The 21141-nt window shown below is 38.6% G+C and overlaps 2 protein-coding genes across 9 annotated transcripts in view; one reads left to right on the forward strand and one right to left on the reverse strand.

Annotated features, from left to right (window-relative positions):
- ndnl2 (necdin-like 2) overlaps positions 1–16713 on the forward strand; it is a 30040-nt gene extending 13327 nt beyond the window's left edge. For all 5 annotated transcript variants that reach the window (XM_061902885.1, XM_061902886.1, XM_061902883.1 and 2 more), the window contains exons 4-10: positions 4500–4579; positions 4657–4751; positions 4820–4896; positions 7684–7726; positions 7808–7870; positions 10786–10900; positions 16417–16713. In XM_061902885.1, coding sequence (XP_061758869.1) covers positions 4500–4579; positions 4657–4751; positions 4820–4896; positions 7684–7726; positions 7808–7870; positions 10786–10900; positions 16417–16512 — 569 coding nt within the window. In that variant the 3' untranslated portion in view covers positions 16513–16713. The remainder of the gene's footprint in view (positions 1–4499; positions 4580–4656; positions 4752–4819; positions 4897–7683; positions 7727–7807; positions 7871–10785; positions 10901–16416) is intronic.
- An 888-nt stretch (positions 16714–17601) lies between these two features.
- LOC133554305 (6-phosphofructo-2-kinase/fructose-2,6-bisphosphatase-like) overlaps positions 17602–21141 on the reverse strand; it is a 42793-nt gene continuing 39253 nt past the window's right edge. For all 4 annotated transcript variants that reach the window (XM_061902878.1, XM_061902877.1, XM_061902880.1 and 1 more), the window contains exon 14: positions 17602–21082. In XM_061902878.1, the coding sequence (XP_061758862.1) occupies positions 21023–21082 (60 nt within the window). In that variant the 3' untranslated portion in view covers positions 17602–21022. The remainder of the gene's footprint in view (positions 21083–21141) is intronic.

Below are 21141 nucleotides of genomic sequence, written 5' to 3' on the forward strand. Positions count from 1 at the left end.
GATTTTTTAAAAATAGCAACAATTCAAAAATCCTTTATAAATATATTTATTGAATAATACTTCGACAAAGTATGAATGTAAGTTCATAAACTGTGAAAAGAAATGCAACAATGCAATTTTCTGTTTTGACAGTCAGATTTTTTGTGGACATATTCCATAATTATTGATGTTATAGATTTTTTTTTGTTGTGAAGAAATGTTTACAATTAAGTTCATGAATCCAGATGGATCTCTATTACAATCCCCAAAGAGGGCACTTTAAGTTGATGATTACTTCTATGGGTAGAAATCTTTATAATTGAATCACTTGTTTATTTTTCAACAAGTTTTTAGTTACTTTTATATCTTTTTTTCCAAATAGTTCAAGAAAGACTACTACAAATGAGCAATATTTTGCACTGTTATACAATTTAATAAATCTGAAACTGATGACATAGTGCTGTATTTTACTTCTTTATCTTTTTTTTTTCAAACAAAAATGCTTATTAGGGGGTACTTGAATTAAAACAAATTTCACAGGGGGTACATCACTGAAAAAAGGTTGAGAAGCACTGATCTAGAGCATTTATTAGTAGCCAGCGAGAAGGTAATATTTCTGACATGACAAATGTAAACAGAGGTCACAATACGGGAAATTATACTACCCAAGGCGGCATGACTAGAGGATAGAGTTGCCAATGGGAAACATTTTTTGAGTTCCTTGCATGCATGCTATAGAATTTTACATTACATTTTCAATTATAAATACTAAAAAACGTGAAAATCTGTGGTACATAACATGGGACATGTTAGGGTAAAAAAGACAGCCAGAAGATGTTGGTTGATGATACATCTAAAGGTAAAATATAGTGTAGAAATGCACCCAACAGTTGGAAATGTAGTCTTAATTTTTAACATTTTCTTTCGGTGCTTGCGTGGCAGCACTGGTACCGATAGAAATTCTCCTTTTTTTTCGTCAGTTTTTCTCAAAGAATGCTCACATGTCTAATGTGTGGATGACTAAATGTAGCCTATTATTTGTGCATTATTGACTAAGGATTAGAGATGCGCGGCAATTATCTCATCCGCAACCGCATCACCAAAGTCGTCATCCACCCGCCGTCCACCCGAACCAACATTTTATCAGAACCGCAACCGCCCGCTACCCGCCCGTTGAAATACATCAGAGGTCGGCCACCTTTACCACTCAAAGAGCTATTTAAACCCGTTTCACAGAGTAAAGAAGAGAATGGGAACCGCTAACGTTCTCGTGAATATCCAATGGTGTTCATCCTGATAACAAGAATAAGGGCGTGCTGTGAAGCCATTGCCTTTGACACCTTCAACATGTACAAACCGAATGTTAGTCCAGCAACATGTTGTATGCAGCTTCCGCAATCACACGTACAAGATTGAAAGGCATACTGGGTGATACAGAGTACACTGATGGTTGTGATATAAACAACTTTAACACTTTAATATGTGCTACACTGTGAAGCCACAACAAACAAGAATGACAAACACATTTCGGGAGAACATCCTCACAGTAACACAACATAAACGCAACACAACAAATACCCATAATCCTTTGCATCCGTGAGACTTCCTGAATATATTTTACACTCCTGCGCCCCCAACCCCGCCCACCTTACCGGCGCACGGGGGGGGTTTGCTGCTAGCGGGGTGTATAAAATAGTCAGGAATTCTCATGGATGCAAAGGATTCTGGGTATTTATTGTGTTGCGTTACTGGGAGGATGTTCTCCCGAAATGTTTTTGTCATTCTTGTTTGGTGTGGCTTCACAGCGTGGCGCATATTACTATGAGTGTTAAAATGGTTTATATCTCAACCATTAGTGTACTCTGTGTCACCCAGTATGCCTTGCAGTCGTGTGCATGTGTCTGTGGAAGCCACACACAACTTGTTGCTGGGCTGACAAGCAGATCGTACTTGCTGTAGTAGGCGACAAAAAAGACAATGCGTCCCAGCTACAACGGGGTTCTATTAACACTGACACGATTGTATATACGGCGGATACTGCCCTCCAAAATAGTTTCTCTCGTTTTGAGGAAATAACATTAGAGGAATTGTTACAACGTGTAAATGGAATAAAACAAACAACATGTTTACTAGACCCTCTTCCTGGGAAACTGATCAAGGAGCTCTTTGTATTATTAGGTCCATCAGTGCTAAATATTATAAACTTATCACTTTCCTCGGGCACTGTTCCCCTAGCATTCAAAAAAGCGGTTATTCATCCTCTTCTTAAAAGACCTAACCTCGATCCTGACCTCATGGTAAACTACCGACCGGTGTCTCACCTTCCCTTTATTTCAAAAATCCTCGAAAAAATTGTTGCGGAGCAGTTAAATGAACACTTAGCGTCTAACAATCTATGTGAAACCTTTCAATCCGGTTTCAGGGCAAATCACTCGACGGAGACAGCCCTCGCAAAAATGACTAATGATCTATTGCTAACGATGGATTCTGACGCGTCATCTATGTTGCTGCTCCTCGATCTTAGCGCTGCTTTCGATACCGTCGATCATAATATTTTATTAGAACGTATCAAAACACGAATTGGTATGTCAGACTTAGCCCTGTCTTGGTTTAACTCTTATCTTACTGATAGGATGCAGTGTGTCTCCCATAACAATGTGACCTCGGACTACGTTAAGGTAACGTGTGGAGTTCCCCAGGGTTCGGTCCTTGGCCCTGCACTCTTCAGCATCTACATGCTGCCGCTAGGTGACATCATACGCAAATACGGTGTTAGCTTTCACTGTTATGCTGATGACACCCAACTCTACATGCCCCTAAAGCTGACCAACACGCCGGATTGTAGTCAGCTGGAGGCGTGTCTTAATGAAATTAAACAATGGATGTCCGCTAACTTTTTGCAACTCAATGCCAAAAAAACGGAAATGCTGATTATCGGTCCTGCTAGACACCGAACTCTATTTAATAATACAACTCTAACATTTGACAACCAAACAATTAAACAAGGCGACACGGTAAAGAATCTGGGTATTATCTTCGACCCAACTCTCTCCTTTGAGGCACACATTAAAAGCGTTACTAAAACGGCCTTCTTTCATCTCCGTAATATCGCTAAAATTCGCTCCATTCTGTCCACTAAGGACGCTGAGATCATTATCCATGCGTTTGTTACGTCTCGCCTCGACTACTGTAACGTATTATTTTCGGGTCTCCCCATGTCTAGCATTAAAAGATTACAGTTGGTACAAAATGCGGCTGCTAGACTTTTGACAAGAACAAGAAAGTTTGATCACATTACGCCTGTACTGGCTCACCTGCACTGGCTTCCTGTGCACTTAAGATGTGACTTTAAGGTTTTACTACTTACGTATAAAATACTACACGGTCTAGCTCCATCCTATCTTGCCGATTGTATTGTACCATATGTCCCGGCAAGAAATCTGCGTTCAAAGGATTCCGGCTTGTTAGTGATTCCCAAAGCCCAAAAAAAGTCTGCGGGCTATAGAGCGTTTTCCGTTCGGGCTCCAGTACTCTGGAATGCCCTCCCGGTAACAGTTCGAGATGCCACCTCAGTAGAAGCATTTAAGTCTCACCTTAAAACTCATTTGTATACTGTAGCCTTTAAATAGACTCCCTTTTTAGACCAGTTGATCTGCTGTTTCTTTTCTTTTTCTTCTATGTCCCACTCTCCCCTGTGGAGGGGGTCCGGTCCGATCCGGTGGCCATGTACTGCTTGCCTGTGTATCGGCTGGGGACATCTCTGCGCTGCTGATCCGCCTCGACATCTCTGCGCTGCTGATCCGCCTCCGCTTGGGATGGTTTCCTGCTGGCTCCGCTGTGAACGGGACTCTCGCTGCTGAGTTGGACCCGCTTTGGACTGGACTCTCGCGACTGTGTTGGATCCATTGTGGATTGAACTTTCACAGTATCATGTTAGACCCGCTCGACATCCATTGCTTTCCTCCTCTCTAAGGTTCTCATAATCATTATTGTCACAGACGTCCCACTGGATCATTATTGTCACCGATGTCCCACTGGGTGTGAGTTTTCCTTGCCCTTATGTGGGCCTACCGAGGATGTCGTGGTGGTTTGTGCAGCCCTTTGAGACACTAGTGATTTAGGGCTATATAAGTAAACATTGATTGATTGATTGATTGATTGACTGCCGGCAGTCATTCTAAAGCATGTTTGCGTCTCCTATTGTCTTCTTCGCTTTGTGACACGAGTCCTAAATGGCTCTTTGAATGGTAAAGGAAACTGATCCCCGAACCATGTATATCAAATATTTCCGAATGATTCATTCGCCACCCGCCCGAATCTAATTAAAATCTATTTTTTCGTCATGTCACCCGCCCGACCCGCGGTTTATCCGCGGATTCCGCGGATGAGACCGCAAACCGCGCATCTCTACTAAGGATGCACCACTAATTAAATACTTAGTTAGCAATACGTGCGCCAAAGTCTGGAGCGGCGGCAGCTTGTCTGCCATGTGGATGTACTTTAATAATGTGTGTTTACAGACCTGATCAAAAATGTCATCAAAGAGAACCGAAACATCTACCCAGAGATAATGAGGCGAGCGGCACACACCTTGGACCAGGTTTGTCCCGCCTGTGACGACGCGTGAACGCCGTCAGCAAGATAACCCTGCCTTTTCTTCCCTCCCGCTTCCATCAGGTTTTTGGTCTGAAGCTGGTTGAAATTGACACCAAAACTCACTTGTACATCCTCATCAACAAATTGGAAGCTGCAGCCGGAGGCCCGTCTCTCAGGTGAGTCCTCAGAGGACACTTTTCTTCTGTGAAAGACGTCTCACATTTGTACCGCGTGGTCGTCGCAGGTCCGCCAACCCAAAGACAGGACTGCTCTTTTTGATCCTGAGCGTCATCTTCATGAAAGGGGGCGTGGTCAGAGAAGGTGAGCGGCTGTCTCAATTTGTCCATTTTAGACAGACTGTGAGCCAGTTTCAAACTACCTGTTTAATGCAGCACTTCTTTTTTTTTAATTGACATCCAGCATCAGACATTTCTATCCATTACATCATATTCACATACATCATATAACTGTTGTCTGTCCTAAATGTCACAAGTATTTCTTTTTACATCCCCATCATACCACCCCCCAAAAAAGCAAAACAAACAAACAAAAAACATAGTATATACAAATACATCAATTAAATAAGCAAGAAATAAATAATACGTTAATAATATACAAAAAATAAATAAGTTAAATATATATATATATATATATATTAGGGGTGTAACGGTACGTGTATTTGTATTGAACCGTTTCGGTACGGGGGTTTCGGTTCGGTACGAGGGTGTATCGAACGAGTTTGTAAACTATCTTATGCTGAAAATTTTAATTTTCCTGAAGGAACTCTCCTGACGGAATAAATAAAGTACTATCTAATCTAAGCTGCTCTGCACCTGCCTCTGAGCAGTGAGCACCCAGCATTGTCCCGCCCACACAACCATCTGATTGGTTACATACAAAGCCAATCAGCAGTGCGTATTCAGAGCGATGTAACAACCAATCAGCAGTGCGTATTCAGAGCGCATGTTGTCATTGCTCCGGCATCGAGATGAGCAGATATGTGTTTAGCAGGTGAGCAGCTGACATCGTACACTGCCCAAATTATAAAAAACACTTCCCAGTCACAACTATTACAAACATCACTATGAGCCCGTTGACCTTCTAGAAACTTAAACTGCAGCTCAGCTCTCTCATAGTTCTGGCTTGAGGTGAACGCTAATTAGCTTTTAGCATTACGTTAGCTCATTTTGCTGAGTGTGCGTGCGTGCGTGCGTGCGTGCGTGTGTGTGCATGCGTGTGTGTAATAAAAGTCGACTACAGGCTTCCCAAATGCTGTAATAAATTAAGCATGATGAGTTGACTTGAAACTGTTTAATGTTGCACTTTTTATATGTAGAAGAATGGTTTTGTCATTTTATTTAATCAAAGCAACAACTTGAGGCAGTTTAATGTTGATTAACATGGGCAGAATTATTATAGTGTTCCCAATGTTAAAAGGATAAAGACATTGTTTACAAATTTGGTAAATAAATAACCAAAAAATTTATATTTTGTTGTTTTCTTACTGTATCGAAAATGAACCGTGACCTAAACCGAGGTACGTACCGAACCGAAATGTTTGTGTACTTTTACACCCTTAATAAATATATATATATATGTATGTATGTATGTATGTATGTATGTATATGTAAGTATGCACACACATATTGGGAGTACCGTATTTTTCGGACTAAAAGTCGCAGTTTTTTTCATAGTTTGGCCAGGGGTGCGACTTATACTCAAGAGCGACTTATGTGTGGAAATTATTAACACATTACCGTAAAACATCAAATAATATTATTTAGCTCATTCATGTAAGAGACTAGATGTATAAGATCTCATGGGATTTAGCGATTAGGAGTGACAGATTGTTTGGTAAACGTATAGCATGTTCTATATGTTATAGCTATTTGAATGACTCTTACCATAATATGTTACGTTAACATACCAGGCACCTTCTCAGTTGGTTATTTATGCGTCATATAACTTACACTTATTCAGCCTGTTGTTCACTATTCTCTATTTATTTTAAATTGCCTTTCAAATGTCTATTCTTGGTGTTGGGTTTTATCAAATACATTTCCCCCAAAAATGCAACGCATACTTCAGTGCGACTTATATATGTTTTTTCCTTTTTTTATAATGCATTTTCGGCAGGTGCGACTTATACTCTGGAAAAATACGGACATTTTAATTTTTAAAAACAATTTTTTTTTTTAAAGCAGTGCACTAATTCGAAAATTTTAAGTCAGGCTTATGGGGTGTGACATAATTGACCCAGTTTTCCCAGTATGAAGTACATTTCTCCAATTTATGATTAATAAAGGCAGTTATCTTCTCCATGCTATACATGTCCATTGTGGTTTCCGTCCATTGCTTCAGAGTTGAGCTCTACTGGGATATCCATTTCCTAGTGATGGTCTTTTTACAAGCTACCAGTAGGATATTCATTGTGTTTATCTTTCTTCAGCCATTCCTGAGGTGCAAGTGCCGCGCTTCTTAAATAGTGGGGCAGGGGAACAGGAGCGTGAGAGGCAGTGGTGTAATAGCATCTTATTAATAGTAATAATATATTATTTTCATTAATAAAGCACTATCTTGACACACATTAACTTCAGGTGGGGTTTGAACACCATTTTGTCCCTTGGGGGGCATGATAGAAAATAATTTAGAACCAATGCTTTAATGTAGGTTTATTCGTTAAATGAATTTTCTTTCAAAGTTAAATTAATGAACTTTGTAATAGCCAGGGTGTACCCCGCCTTCCGCCCGATTGTAGCTGAGATAGGCGCCAGCGCCCCCCACGACCCCAAAAGGGAATAAGCGGTAGAAAATGGATGGATGTAATAGCCATATCTAAGTGTTGGAGCTCATCCATGTGACATTACTGCCACCTAGTGACCAGTCAGGATACACTACCACATATCAATGGCTGTTTGTTTTTCTTTAAAAAGACGCCATACATTTGACTTGATGGTCAACTACGGGCAAAATCCAACCAATCAGATTGGACTATGAAAATCCAGAGTCTGAGGCAGCCCAGTAGACTGACGTATGCTTTTTGAGATTCAGCTACACTGATCTTACCCTCTGCCAAGCTAACACCGCTTTGCTTGTTTGCTTCTACAGGCCTAATCTGGAACACGCTCAAGAAACTCAACGTTGACTCCGCGTAAGATTTATTTAACAATCGTGTATCGGCCCGTGTGCTTTCCTGTTGTTTGTTTTTGTTTAACACAACTCGCCCTTGCAGTGAAAGCCATGAATGCTTTGGAGACGTTAAGAAGCTGATCACAGACGAGTTTGTGCGTCAAAGGTAAGGACTTTGAAATATTTATTTTCTTTTACTGCATTACAACTTTGACATAAGCCTGCTTTAGTTCTTTGCTGATTGTAACTCCACCTACTAATACCTGGGCCTTGTTAATAAAACTGCATGGATTCCAACCCAAAACCTTGCATACTTCTAAACCTCAGGATCTACATACGCAAGAAAATACTCAGATCTATAAAACCATGCTGCTCACACTTGTATGCACTCTTGTCATCAATTTGGCGCTCAAGACCTTGTTTTGGACTAACTGTGAAATAAAGATGGTGATGGCGCCCACTAAGGGAGGTGACATTTGCAGATTGTGAAATAACTTCAAAGATTCTTTATTGTCAATCTTTCCATACACGCAAGATATACACAAGAATCGAGATTTCCCTAACACTGGAGCAAATTTCCAAACTTGGAGAGAGACTGGCTGCTACCGCCCAGGACCAAAATGAATAGAAATATATACATTTAATGTATTACAATTAAAAATGCAAATATAAATTAAGATGCTTGTTACGTTGAGGGACATACATACTAGGGACATCCAATTTAAACTGGATTTTTTTTTTTGCCTATCATTCACAATCATTATGTAAGATAAGCACACTTATTTTATTATGCACTCTAAATCGTAAAAACTGTTAGCAAAAGTCAGCTAATGGGAGTCACTTTGTTCCGCCTATGAAACGCTCTTGGGGGAAAAAAACCTCTGTTTTGTATACATACTGTAAGTATATATGGAATGTAGTAACAGGCACATTCATAATATGTATTACGTAATTTCAAGCAACCTTTAGAAGGGACTGCAGATCATCAGTATTTGGCTGCAACAGATGTCGAGTGGGTATAATAGATTTGTTAAATGAACAGATAGACATAAGGGAGATCTTTTTCCGGGCTCAGCCAGGTCAGCTCCACCGAGGCGTCCACAGCTAAGCAAATACCAATTTAAAACCTACTGATGCAAACTATAAATGAGACCCTTGGTCTGCCAGAGAATAAGTAGTAGCAGGAGGGATTAGTTGAGAATTTAGCATCTTTGTCACCATATTTAGGGATTTTTCAGGCCCCTCGAGGTACTAGGGCTGGAACTGTTTGTTTTTATATTTAGTTTTTTGTACAAAGCATTTGGTTGGTAGAGGCCTATTAAATTTCCACTTCAAAAATTAAAGACAGGAAGTGTGTTTATTCGGTGTTTATTCAATCTCACAAAAGACAAACACAATGGAAGAATAAGTCATAACGCACTTGGTGGTCGACTGTGAGATTTTTGTCATGTAAAATATGTGCTTTGGCTCATAAAAGGTGAGTAAAAGCATGCTAGTAGTTTTGTCGTATATTTAGTGCAATGACAATAAAAGCATGGAATCTAACATTAGACACATTTCACTACATGGCAGAGACCGGCTCATTTTTTGCCGGTTTATTTTGTGTGTTTGAATATGCCATTCACTTTACAAAGAGTGGCGACGTGTTCTGTCCCCGCTGGTGTGTTCAGAGCCAGTTTCTCTCAGACCATAGACTCTGGTTTATACCACACCACAGAGCAGCAGGAGCATGCACCAGACCACATGACCTCAGTAATGCATGTGGACATGTGCACTCTCCAAACATTTGTCCTTTTCTTGTAGCGTTAAAAGGCTCCCTGCCCTGCTTTTGAAACTTTTCACATGTTCTACAAAACCCAAAACCAGTGAAGTTAGCACATGGTGTAAATCGTAAATACAAACAAAAAACAAGGATTTGCAAATCCTTTTCAGCCTATGTTCAATTTAATGGACTGCAAAGACAATATATTTAACGTTATAACTGGAAATCTTAATTTTTTGCAAATATCAGCTCATTTGGAATTTGATGCCTGCAACATGTTTCAAAAAAGCTGGCACAAGTGGCAAAAAAGACTTAGAAAGTTGAGGAATGCTCGTCAAACACTTATTTGGAACATCCCACAGGTGAACAGGCTAATTTGGAACAGGTGGGTGCCACGATTGGGTACAAAAGCAGCTTCCATGAAATGCTCAGTCATTCACACACAAGGATGGGGCGAGAGTCACCGCTTTGTCAACAAATGTGTGAGCAAATTGTCAAACAGTTTAAGAACAATATTTCTCTAAGGGCTATTGCAATGATTTTAAGAATTTCACAATCTAAGGTCTGTAATATCATCAAAAGGTTCAGGGAATCTGGAGAAATCACTACATGCCTGTGACACTCGACCCCTCAGGCGGTACTGCATCAAAAAGCGACATCGGTGTGTAAAGGATATCACCACATTGGCTCAGGAATACTTCAGAAAGTGACTACAGTTGAAGTGCAAGTTAAAACTGCTATGCAAAGTGAAAGCCATTTATCAACACCCAGAAACGCCGCTGGGCCCAAGCTCATCTAGTGTTGTTAAAAGGAAAGGCCATGTAACACAGCGGTAAAAATGCCCCTGTGCCAAGTTTTTTGCAATGAATTGCTGCCATCAAATTCTACATTGATTATTTGCAAAGAAAAAAATTAAGTTTCTCAGTTCGAATATTAAATATCTTGTCTTTGCAGTCTATTCAATTGAATATAAGTTGAAAAGGATTTGCAAATCATTGTTTTCTGTTTTTATTTACCTTTACACAACATGCCAACTTCACTGGTTTTGGGTTTTGTACTTCAGGGGTGTCCAGACTTTTTCCACTGACGGCCGCAAACTAAAAATCAAAGGATACGGGGGCCATTTTGATATTTTTCATTGACAAAACCATTACAAGATTTTTTTTTTTTAATCCTGCATTATTCAATCTAAACTTACTGTGGTGCCCCAATGGTATCCAATATCTTTTTACAAGCCCCTGAAATGAGCAGGGTAGGGACCTTTTCATGGTCCTCACTGTAGAGCTGCAAGTATATTGTTATTTTTGTGTGTTTAACAGGTACTTGGAGTATGTGCGTGTCTCTCACACCGACCCACCTGAGTACGAGTTTAGCTGGGGACAGCGTGCCGACGTGGAAGTGTCCAAGACTAAAATCCTTGAGTTCATGGGTCAAGTGAGTACTTTCTCATGCCTTAATACAAAAGAACCACCAACCTTTGTAAGATGTTGCATTCTGTTTTGTTTGTATATGGAAACACTCTTGGCCATTGCTAATAATGTCAGGATAAACTGTGGCCCTCATAAAAATGTTACAAGGTGTACAGGTTAGAACTGCACGATTTTAAGAAAAACAATGTTGCGATTTTTTTTCCCTCCCAAATTGCGATTGGATTTGCTATTTTAATTTTTTTACATATAAATGCATACAACTGCAAAAAAATAATGAGTGACATGTTTTTTTAGACTGCCAATCAACAAATTATTGTCTCAAGGTGCCACATATTTGAACAATATGGCATAATTTAATTTCAACAATACTTGTCTAAATGCAGACTCTGAGCTTTTGTCTACATCATGCTCTTAAACTGAAGAAACAACCGATAAAACTATACGGTGTTTAATGTAATCATAATATACAATAAAAGCAACAAAATAAAAGGAATAAACTTGTATTTCTCATTATTGTCGAGTTGTTTACCATTTTACTGTAAATGAAAGGTAAATAACTTTCAGCTCTCCTAAATAAATAAACAACAGTAAAATGGACTCTCATTTCTGTAAGCAAAAATGTAACCTAAATAAATATTGGACATTTTGAAGGGCATTTGTTATCCCTCTTGGAAAAATCTAGGTGGTATTGTCTTTTTTTTTTTTTTTTCCAGGCCATTTTCGCTCGCTTGTCCGTGATGGTGGGCTCATATTGCCCACCTAGGTTGAAAATGAAATATAACCACAACAGGTTATTTTTACCTCATTTTTGTTACTTTGTGGAATTTCTCACTAGAGAGTATTGACTCCTGCGTGCGTGTAAGCTAGAAGTCCTGCTCTCCGTCCACACAGAAAACACTGTGGATGATTGAAAAGATGGCTCACTGTTCAATTGATTCTGTTAAATGAACGTGCAGAGAGAGACCTCTTTTTTTTCCTGTTTAAAGTAAAGATGAAGAAACACACACACAGACAGCAATTTATCGGAAGCATTTCAACCTCCTTTTTAATGTATGGTTCGATTGACTCATTATTATTGGCGAACTGACTGCCTGAGGGTGGTACTTTATACCGGTACTAGTATAGTATCGCGGTACTACTGAATCAACAACAGTATTTTATCCTGTTTGAAAAGTACGGTTCACAATTTATTTATTTTTTACAGGCATGACTGCTGGTTTTACGAGTAGAGGAGCATGTTCGGCAGCGTGCACACACTGAGTACTTACAAGCAGACACGGTGTGTAGACAGAAAAGGGAGAACGAAAGCATTTTGGTCTAAAACTGATTATAAAGGTGAAGATATAACACTGAAACGCCCTCAGGAAGAGGTGCATTAAGACATGGCTGGCTAACCAGCAGCTAACGTCTATCCGCAGTGTTTTAGCTACTTCTAAATCACCCACAACCATGGTGATAAATAAAGTGAGTTTCTTACAAGTATCAGCCCTGCAGGACGAGGACCTGACATCCACAGTAATGATACCAAGTACAAGAGCATATCTAGTTGACATTACTATGATTACATTAATATTTTTTATCGTCACAAAATCTTTCTTCCTTTTTAAAAAAAATTCATATAAGGTTTATAATCACAGGAAATTCGCTTCTGGACAGGAGGACTTTGAATATGACCAATGTATGATCCTGTAACTACTTGGCTTTGGATCGATACCCAAATGTGTGGTATCATCTAAAACTAATGTAAAGAATGAAACAACAGAAGAGTAAGTTATAATTACACTTAACAGAAGTTTAGACAGAACATGTTAAAACAGGAAAAAAGAAGATATTAACAGTAAATGAACAAGGAGATTAATAATATTTTTTTTACAGCTTATCCTTTATAATTTTGACTAAATAGAATGATAAATGACACATGTTTGTAGGAGCCTAAATGCTGTTTAAGTTCATTTACATTTTATGGAAGGTACTTTATGTTTATTCAGCCAAAAGGGGACTATTTACTTTATTTGCATGATAAGAAAATTGATATATTGAATGCTTAGAGTAAGTATATAAAGCTCACTTTAATTGTAATTATTACATTTGTCAAAATGATTTGATGATGTAACTGTTTTAAGTGCATATGTGGCGGAAGGATCTGTGTGGTAAGGGGGTTTTTGGACGCAAGGTGTTATGGGTAATTGCTGTCGGGTGCGGTGGAATCGAGCCACACAGTTTTTTGAACTCACTCATACTTATTCTCATTCATACTTTTTCCAACTAGTACTGCAAGGAACTCTATTTTGTCATTCATTTGTTCCCACATCGTGACTGTTTTATGTTTTGAATTATTAAGATCACAAGTAAACCATACAAACCAAGAAGAACGTCTGGAGTTTTGTTTTGTTGTTGCCGCAGCAAGCGGAGTGAATGTGATAGTAGAGGAGCGTCAAGCTGAAGGCTACTTTAGGAATCTACAATGTTACTGCATACGTCAGCAGACTAATTAGCAGCCTTTGTTTACTTACTACTAAAAGACATGTTATCTACTAGTATTTTATTTAAGAACAAAATTGTTCTTGGATTGCAATAATAAACACATGTTTAATGTACCCTTAAATTTTTGGTTAAAATGAAGCCTATAAGGCCAATTTTCGTGGTCCACTTCATTTTGAAAAGTATCAAAATACATTTTGGTACCGGTACCAAAATATTGGTTTCGGGACAATCCGAGACTGTCATCACTGCCGCGCACACAAACATGCTGTTTCACGTCAAATACATTTGATTGGCCAGGAGGTCAAGAACGCGAGGTTCAACAATTCTGATTGGCTAACAGGTCCGTCACTCAGGTAACGGCGGAGAAAAAACCCTTTCCTCTTGTGGTTTAATAATGGCACCAATTAAAACCTCGATTTCTGTTTGTCGATGAATCTTGCAGCCCTAGTACAGGCAATGTTTAAATCACATTTTAATATCAACTGTCGTACAAGTGGGGAAAAAATGCGAGCGTTTGCATCCCAACTTTTTTTTTCGTACCCACAAATTTCCGTATTTTATGGACCATTTTAAGGTGCGCTGCTGATGAGCGGGTCTATTTTTATACAAAAGGCGCACCGGATTATAAGTCGCCATATTATGACTTTTTTCTAAATGGAAAATACTTCTTTGTGGTCTACATAACACGTAATGGTGTTTTTTTTGGTCAAAATGTTGAATAGATGGTGTTTTACAGATCATTTTCAATTCGCTTTCTGACAGTCTCTTCAGGATGCGCTGTTTTGTGGGCGGTCTTGTTTACGTGGCTCACCTTTGACAGCGTCTTCTCCCCATCATCTATGTTGTAGTGGTGTAGCGTGCAAGGACGGGAGTGGTAGAAGTGTAAAAAAGATGTAGCTAACTGTTTTAATGACATTCAGACTTTACTTCAATCAATAAAGGAGCAGCATCTCCTCATCTGTGGCTCACTAGTGCAACAACGCCGGAAATGTGTCCCGTGAAAAACCGTCCGACCGGAACGCTCTAATAAATAAAGTTCCTTTGGTGAATACTTTAGTTTTTAGTGCTTCCATGGTGAGTCTACTGACCGATACAAGTAAAAATGTTGTACTACTTTATATTAGAAATGGCAACTGCAGAGGATGAATGTCACACAAAAAGGCGTAAGAAGGTGTAGGCATGGACCACAATGGCGGATTTGCGCAATTTTTCAGGACTTATGCAGATCCCGAATACACATCAGAAGGTAAGAAAAGTTGGTTTTGCATAATATCGCGAATCAAAACGCCAGATAATGTCTGCTAATAGGTGTAATTTTGCGGTCCTTATATACACACACCATAATAAAACCGTATTTTTCGGATTATAAGTCGCTCAGGATATGTCGCACCGGCGGAAAATGGATAAAAAAGAAGGAAAAAAAAAACATATATACGTCGCACTGGAGTCTCATTTTTGGGGGAAATTAATTTGATAAAATCCATCCATTTTCTACCGCTTAATCCCTATGGGGTCGTGGAGGGCGCTGGCGGCTATCTCAGCTACAATCGGGCGGAAGGCGGGGAACACCCTGGACAAGTCGCCACATCATCGCGGGGCCTTAATAAAATCCAACACCAAGAATAGACATTTGAAAGGCAATTTAATATAAAGAATAGTGACCAACAGGCTGAATAAGTGTACGTTATATGACTCATAAATAACCAACAGAGAAGGTGCCTGCTATGTTAACGTAACATATTATGGTAAGAGTCATTCAAATAACTATAACATATAGAACATGCTATACCTTTACCAAACAATCTGTCACTCCTAATCGATAAATCCCATGAAATCTTCTTCCTCTGTGTCACTTCTAAACAACTTTGCCAACTCAAAAGGTATGCGCAGCTTCCTTTTGTCGTTTTCTGTTGCATATTTCACTACGTCCAGCTTGTAATCTGCAGTACTTGATTTCCTTTTCGGTGCCATTTTTGTTCAGCCCTTCTCAGTTTTTATAAGTTACCGCCAATGTTGAAATGATCCATTTTAATAGCTACGGCAGTAGCATATAGCAGTTAGCATCCCATGACCCACAATGCACTTCTGCCATGACCCGCCCCCGCCAAATTCTTATTGGTTGACGATTGCTGACGTGTGTGTGTGTGACGATTGACATTTTCTTTGTCTCTTCCGCAAATGAGATAAATATTAATATTTAATATTTTACGATAATGTGTTAATAATTTCACACACAAGTCACTCCGACGTGTATGTCGCACCCCCGGCAAAACTATGAAAAAAAAACTGCTACTTATAATCCGATAAATACGGTACTCGTATATTGAAGCACAGTACGTCTGTGTGGAAGTTCTCTTCCGTGATTCCTCCTGACTACCAAGCATTGATATAAAGACAGTTTGTATTCTCACCCAACCACGCAGAGATTGCTTTCTAGCAATATAATCTTGGACTTTTCAGTTTGACGTGTCTACATGTTTTTCTCTGCCTCCCACTCCAACCACTCTCTCCTTCCGACTGCTGCCTTTTAACAGAGCGACAGGTGATTAGATAGCCAGGCCCAATTGGGCCATCTGCGCACCTGTCGCTGATCTCGACGCCGGTCCTGGCACACCCTGTTTCGCTGCAGGTCCGCAGGCCATGCTCCCCCCCCCCCAAAGTTGTACTATAACATTTTGACAGATTTTTGAGCTGCGTGTGTAATGTTTTATATTTTCAACGGAACATTTAAAGTTCTGGTGTTTACTGGAGTCATATTGCAGTCTACACATATCTCTAATGTGTGTCTGTCATTTACTGGTCATACTTATTACACTATGTACCAAATAAAATGTATTTAAGGTTGGTAAGCACAACCAGAATTATTCCGTACATTAGGTTATAAAGCACACGGTCGATTTTTGAGAAAATGAAAGGATTTTAAATGTGCCTTATAGTCCGAAAAATACGTTATATGACCTCTTGTGCTCCGCTTCCATTGCAGCTTTATATTGGACTTTTCTGTTGAAACCTGACTTGCTGATGTTGTGTCCTCAGCTTCACGACCAGGACCCCCAGAGTTGGACGCAGCAGTACAGAGAAGCTCACAGCAGCCAAAACTGCAGTCAGGCCAGCACCAGCAGCCAAAGATGACGCCACATATTTTTTTTTTTTTTACTCTTTTATTGGAGGCTTCATGTATTTTCTCACAGTGAGGAAAACATTCCACATACATGTCACATACTCTCGTTAAAAACACTGAACAGCATATATTATTTATTCTTTTAATATTTTATATCCTTTCATCAGATGTGTGGGAGAATAAAAAGTGCTAAATGGTTGCACTGACATTTTCATCGTGTTGGACCTTTTTTTTTTTTCCAGTTTGTGCACGTTTCAAATGCAGCAAAGCAAACGAGATCTGAGGAAATACGTTTCACTACAAGGCTGAACAGGACACTTTACTAAAAGGCTTGTTATTGCACCGCGAAAAGACCAGGGGTGTCAAACTCGTTTTGAGGGCCATATTGCCACTAACAGTGAGTGATATTATTACACAATTGCCTATGCATTTGGTGATTTCTTAATGTACAATGTAAAACTTTTTTTATTTTGGATTTTACAATAAAAACTGACAAGACAGTCGTAAAAATTTTACCGTAAAAGTTTTTTTTCCAGCATTTTACTGTAAATGGAAAAAACTGTACCAATGTTTTTCATGGTACAAAAGTGTTTTTTACAGTAAATATAAAACTGCATTTTTTTCATTGACATTCTGGCAACTTACCGTTAAAAACAAAAACTAGATTTTACCGTGTACTATTGTGAAGAGCAAAACGGTACCACCCTTTTTTACAGTTAAAACCTGGCAGCTCATTTGCCAGCATTTGATGGTCAATTAACAGTGGTACTGTTTTTTTCATGTACAGTAAAATGCTGCAAAACCATAGTAAATTTCATAAAGTCGATGTAAAATTTAATTATGAAATCTGACAATTTGAATAACTTGCGTTGAAATCATAAGTCCAGCAGATAAAATGTATTTCTTGTTCAACAAAAACATTGAATGTATGATCATATATTGTTTTTTTCTGTCAAAATGGAAAACAATAATATATTTAGAAAGAAAATACAAAGTACTTATTTCTTAGCTTTCGAGGTCAAAATAAAATGTGGCAGGCCAGATCTGGCCCCCAGGCCTTGAGTTTGACACCTGTGTCCTAGACTGTACATTGCATGGACTTTGCTATGTCTTTTTTTTTTTTTTTAACCTTCATCTCAGGCACATTGTGGAGTCTCAGGACGGTCGGCGTGATTATGGCTCAGTTTTGGTTTCCCTCACGACTTCCAACGGTAAACAGTCCAAAAAGCATCATCCATTTCCTGCATTGGGTCATGTGACCGCATCTTATTGTGCTTTTTATTGCTGTGTGTACTTCTCCAGAATTAGCACAGCAGACTGAAACATCAAACGGGTCACGTGATTTAAGCGGGACCAGGACTGCAGCGTCACCATGGTAACTGATGCCCCGCCATGGGATTGATTACCTAAATTATCAGGGTGCAACTAAATGAGGATTTTCATGCAGGTGTGTGAAATGTCTTCTTTCTAGGTCACTTAATCCCTGAGCATTCGTAAAGTGCATATTTGAATATTCACGTAAAGGTCATTTGTATACCCTTTTTTTTTTAGCACCTGTGATTGCACTTTGTCAGGCTTGCATCAGAAGTTCTGCCTTTACAGATATAATAATCAGAGTCAGATGTGTATTTGTTCGTACACCTGCGCTGCGTTTATAGTGTTTTAGTTTGAAACATGCCTAAAAGTAACATTGAACATTATGTGCAAAACACAAGTCCGGAAAGGAGTAGGAAGAAGCGGATCTTATTTATTCCAAAATCGCAAGTTTTCGCCGAACGTTTCGCACAACAAACCAGTGAGTTTGCCTGCGTGTCATTCGGCTGAATTTGGGGTCCAAAAAATCCCAAGGGTTAGCGACTCAGTCTGTTTTTTCCCCCCCCAATAAATATGACTGCAAAAATAAGCACTTTGATAAAGAAGGTGAGAAACACTATTGAATATCAGAAAATAATTTGTGGCTCCACCTTCATTGTCAAAACTATTATCAATAACAGTGCTAACTGTAAAAAAAAAAAAAAAATCTCTTTTTCATGTGGTATTCTGTTGTAATACACTTTTCCACCACTTGTGGCAGTAATGACAATATCAAACAAACACAAAAGTCTGTAGTTAAAGTCAAAGAGGTTTCTTAAGCGCAAAAAATATGACTAAAGTAAAGAAGCTGTATTTTCATTTGTACTTTAATTGTATTGACAGTTTAAACATACGTTAATATATTTGTTTTAGCAAAACATTTCCTATGTAGATTTATTTACCTTTCATATTTACACTTTTACATGCAGTATATTTGACTAGTACTTATTTTAATATTCAGTCTGACCCAAGCCTAAGGTTTTTGTTAAATAATCTTTGTGATCAACATATTCTTTCATATCATTTGACAAGGTTTTTAACTAATTAGGTTAAATATAATTAATCAATACAATTAAATTAAAGACTAATTTGTGTGAATGCTCCAAAGCATTATTCTGCTTCTCCAGATTTTGGCACGCTCTACCTTCCACATTTTTCACCTGATTCAAACTGTTCAGCCTATTCGGGAATCGCGGGCTTTTCCTTGACAAATTAAAAAAAAAATTCCACGTTTTCCAGGACATTTTTTCCCATTCAAAATAAATTATCAATTATTTTAAACTTACACCATTTCCACATTTTTCAACCGATTCAAACCATTCCCCCTTCAACATAATCCACTCATCCTGTAAATTAAAACTATCATTTATCCAAGTTCAAAAAAATTCCAGGAATTCCCTTTTTTTCCCAAACTCTTTTTTCTGTCAACTACTCCTTCCACATTTTTCAACCGTTTCACCGGCCAAACATTCCTCTTAATCAGGAAAAAAAACTAAGATAATTCCCAGTTTTCCTGAAATTCCGTAGTACAATAGAAAAATGTTACTACTTCAACATTTCTCGACCGATTTGAAAAATTCCAACACCAAACATTTTATGTTATTCAAAACATTCAAGTCTTTTAACATTTTCCCCCCAAAAATTCTGCTTCTCCCGAAATTCTCAAATATCCATGAAATTCCTTTTGAAATGAATGGGACATTCTTCAAAGTTCCACAAATCCCACATTTTTCATTCGATTCAAACCATTCTAACTTCAAACTGTTCAGCCTATTCAGGAATCGATGGCTTTCCCTTGAAAAAAAAAATCCAGATTTCCAGGCGCCTATTTCGCCCGATTGTAGCTGAGATAGGCGCCAGCGCCCCCCGCAACCCCAAAAAGGTAATAAGCGGTAGAAAATGGATGAATGGATGGATTTCCAGACTTTCTGGGACATTTTTTCCCATTCATAATAAATTATCCATTTTTCAAACTTACACCAATTCCACATTTTTTAACCGATTCAAACCATTCCACCTTCAACATGTTCCACATCCTGGACATTCAAACTATCATTTTTCCAAGTTAAAAATTTTTCCCAGGAATTCGCTGAACTCTTTTTTTTTTTTTTTCAAACCCTTTTTTCTGTTGACTACTCCTTCCACATTTTTCAACCCACTTCAACAGTTCCACCGTCTAACATTCCTCTTAATCAGGACAAAAACGGAGATAATTCTCTGTATTCCTGGAATTCCTAATACCATTTTCTCAATTAAAAATGATACTACTTCAACATTTCTTGACCGATTTGAAAAATTCCAACACCAACCATTTTATGTTATTCAAAACATTCAAGTCTTTTAACATTTTCCCCCCAAAAATCCTGCTTTTCCCGAAATTCTCAAATATCCATGAAATTCCTTTTGAAATGAATGGGACATTTGTCAAAGTTCCACGACTCACACATTTTCTATCCGATTCAAACCGTTCCAACTTCAAAATATTCAGCCTGATCAAAATTGTGTGCTCTCCTTCAACAATTTAAAAAAAAATTCCCCGATTTCCAAGAATTCCCAGTTTTCAGCGACATTTTCCCCATTCAAAATGAATTGTCTATTTTTTTAACTTCCACTATTCCCACCTTTTTTGACCGATTCAAACCATTCCAACATCAACATATTCCACTAATCCTGGACATTCAAACTAACACTTTCCCAAGTTCCAAACCAAATTCTGTTTTTCCTGGAAATTTAAAGTCCTTAACATTTAAAATATATTCTTACATTCATACTACATTCTGTCATTATTTCAGTTCAACTTCAGCATTGGAGCATTCACACCTCATCTAGTTCAGTCTTAACATTCAAGTAGCCCCCGGTCCCCTTTGCAGTGGAAAAGTTGGTCCCTGAGGTCAAAAAGGTTGAGTACCACCGCTCTTTAATATGTTGAGTAGTTTTGAATTAATATTTTTGACAGGAAAAAAATTTCTTCAGATTTAGTACGACTCTGTTTTTGTCGGCCATAGCGACAAGTTTATAACTGGTTGCTGGTTACATAAGTATCTCTCTTGAGTGTTATTATATTTGTAAAGGCAGAGGTCTTGACATGGTCTCATGAGATCCATGTAGTTTTACACAAAAGAACCAGGCGCCTGTCAAAACTGGCTCGTCTTTGGCGTTCTTGTCCATCTAGATGTGTTCTGGGACCGTCTCCAGGGCCTCTTCCGGGTCTCTGTCCACATCCACGTTCTGACGAAACAAGTACACTTCATTGAAAAGCCTCCTGGAGTTAAAAAAAACAAATGTGG

This window comes from Nerophis ophidion, linkage group LG06 (genome assembly GCF_033978795.1).
Source record: "Nerophis ophidion isolate RoL-2023_Sa linkage group LG06, RoL_Noph_v1.0, whole genome shotgun sequence".
In the NCBI taxonomy this organism is placed as follows: Eukaryota; Metazoa; Chordata; class Actinopteri; order Syngnathiformes; family Syngnathidae; genus Nerophis; species Nerophis ophidion.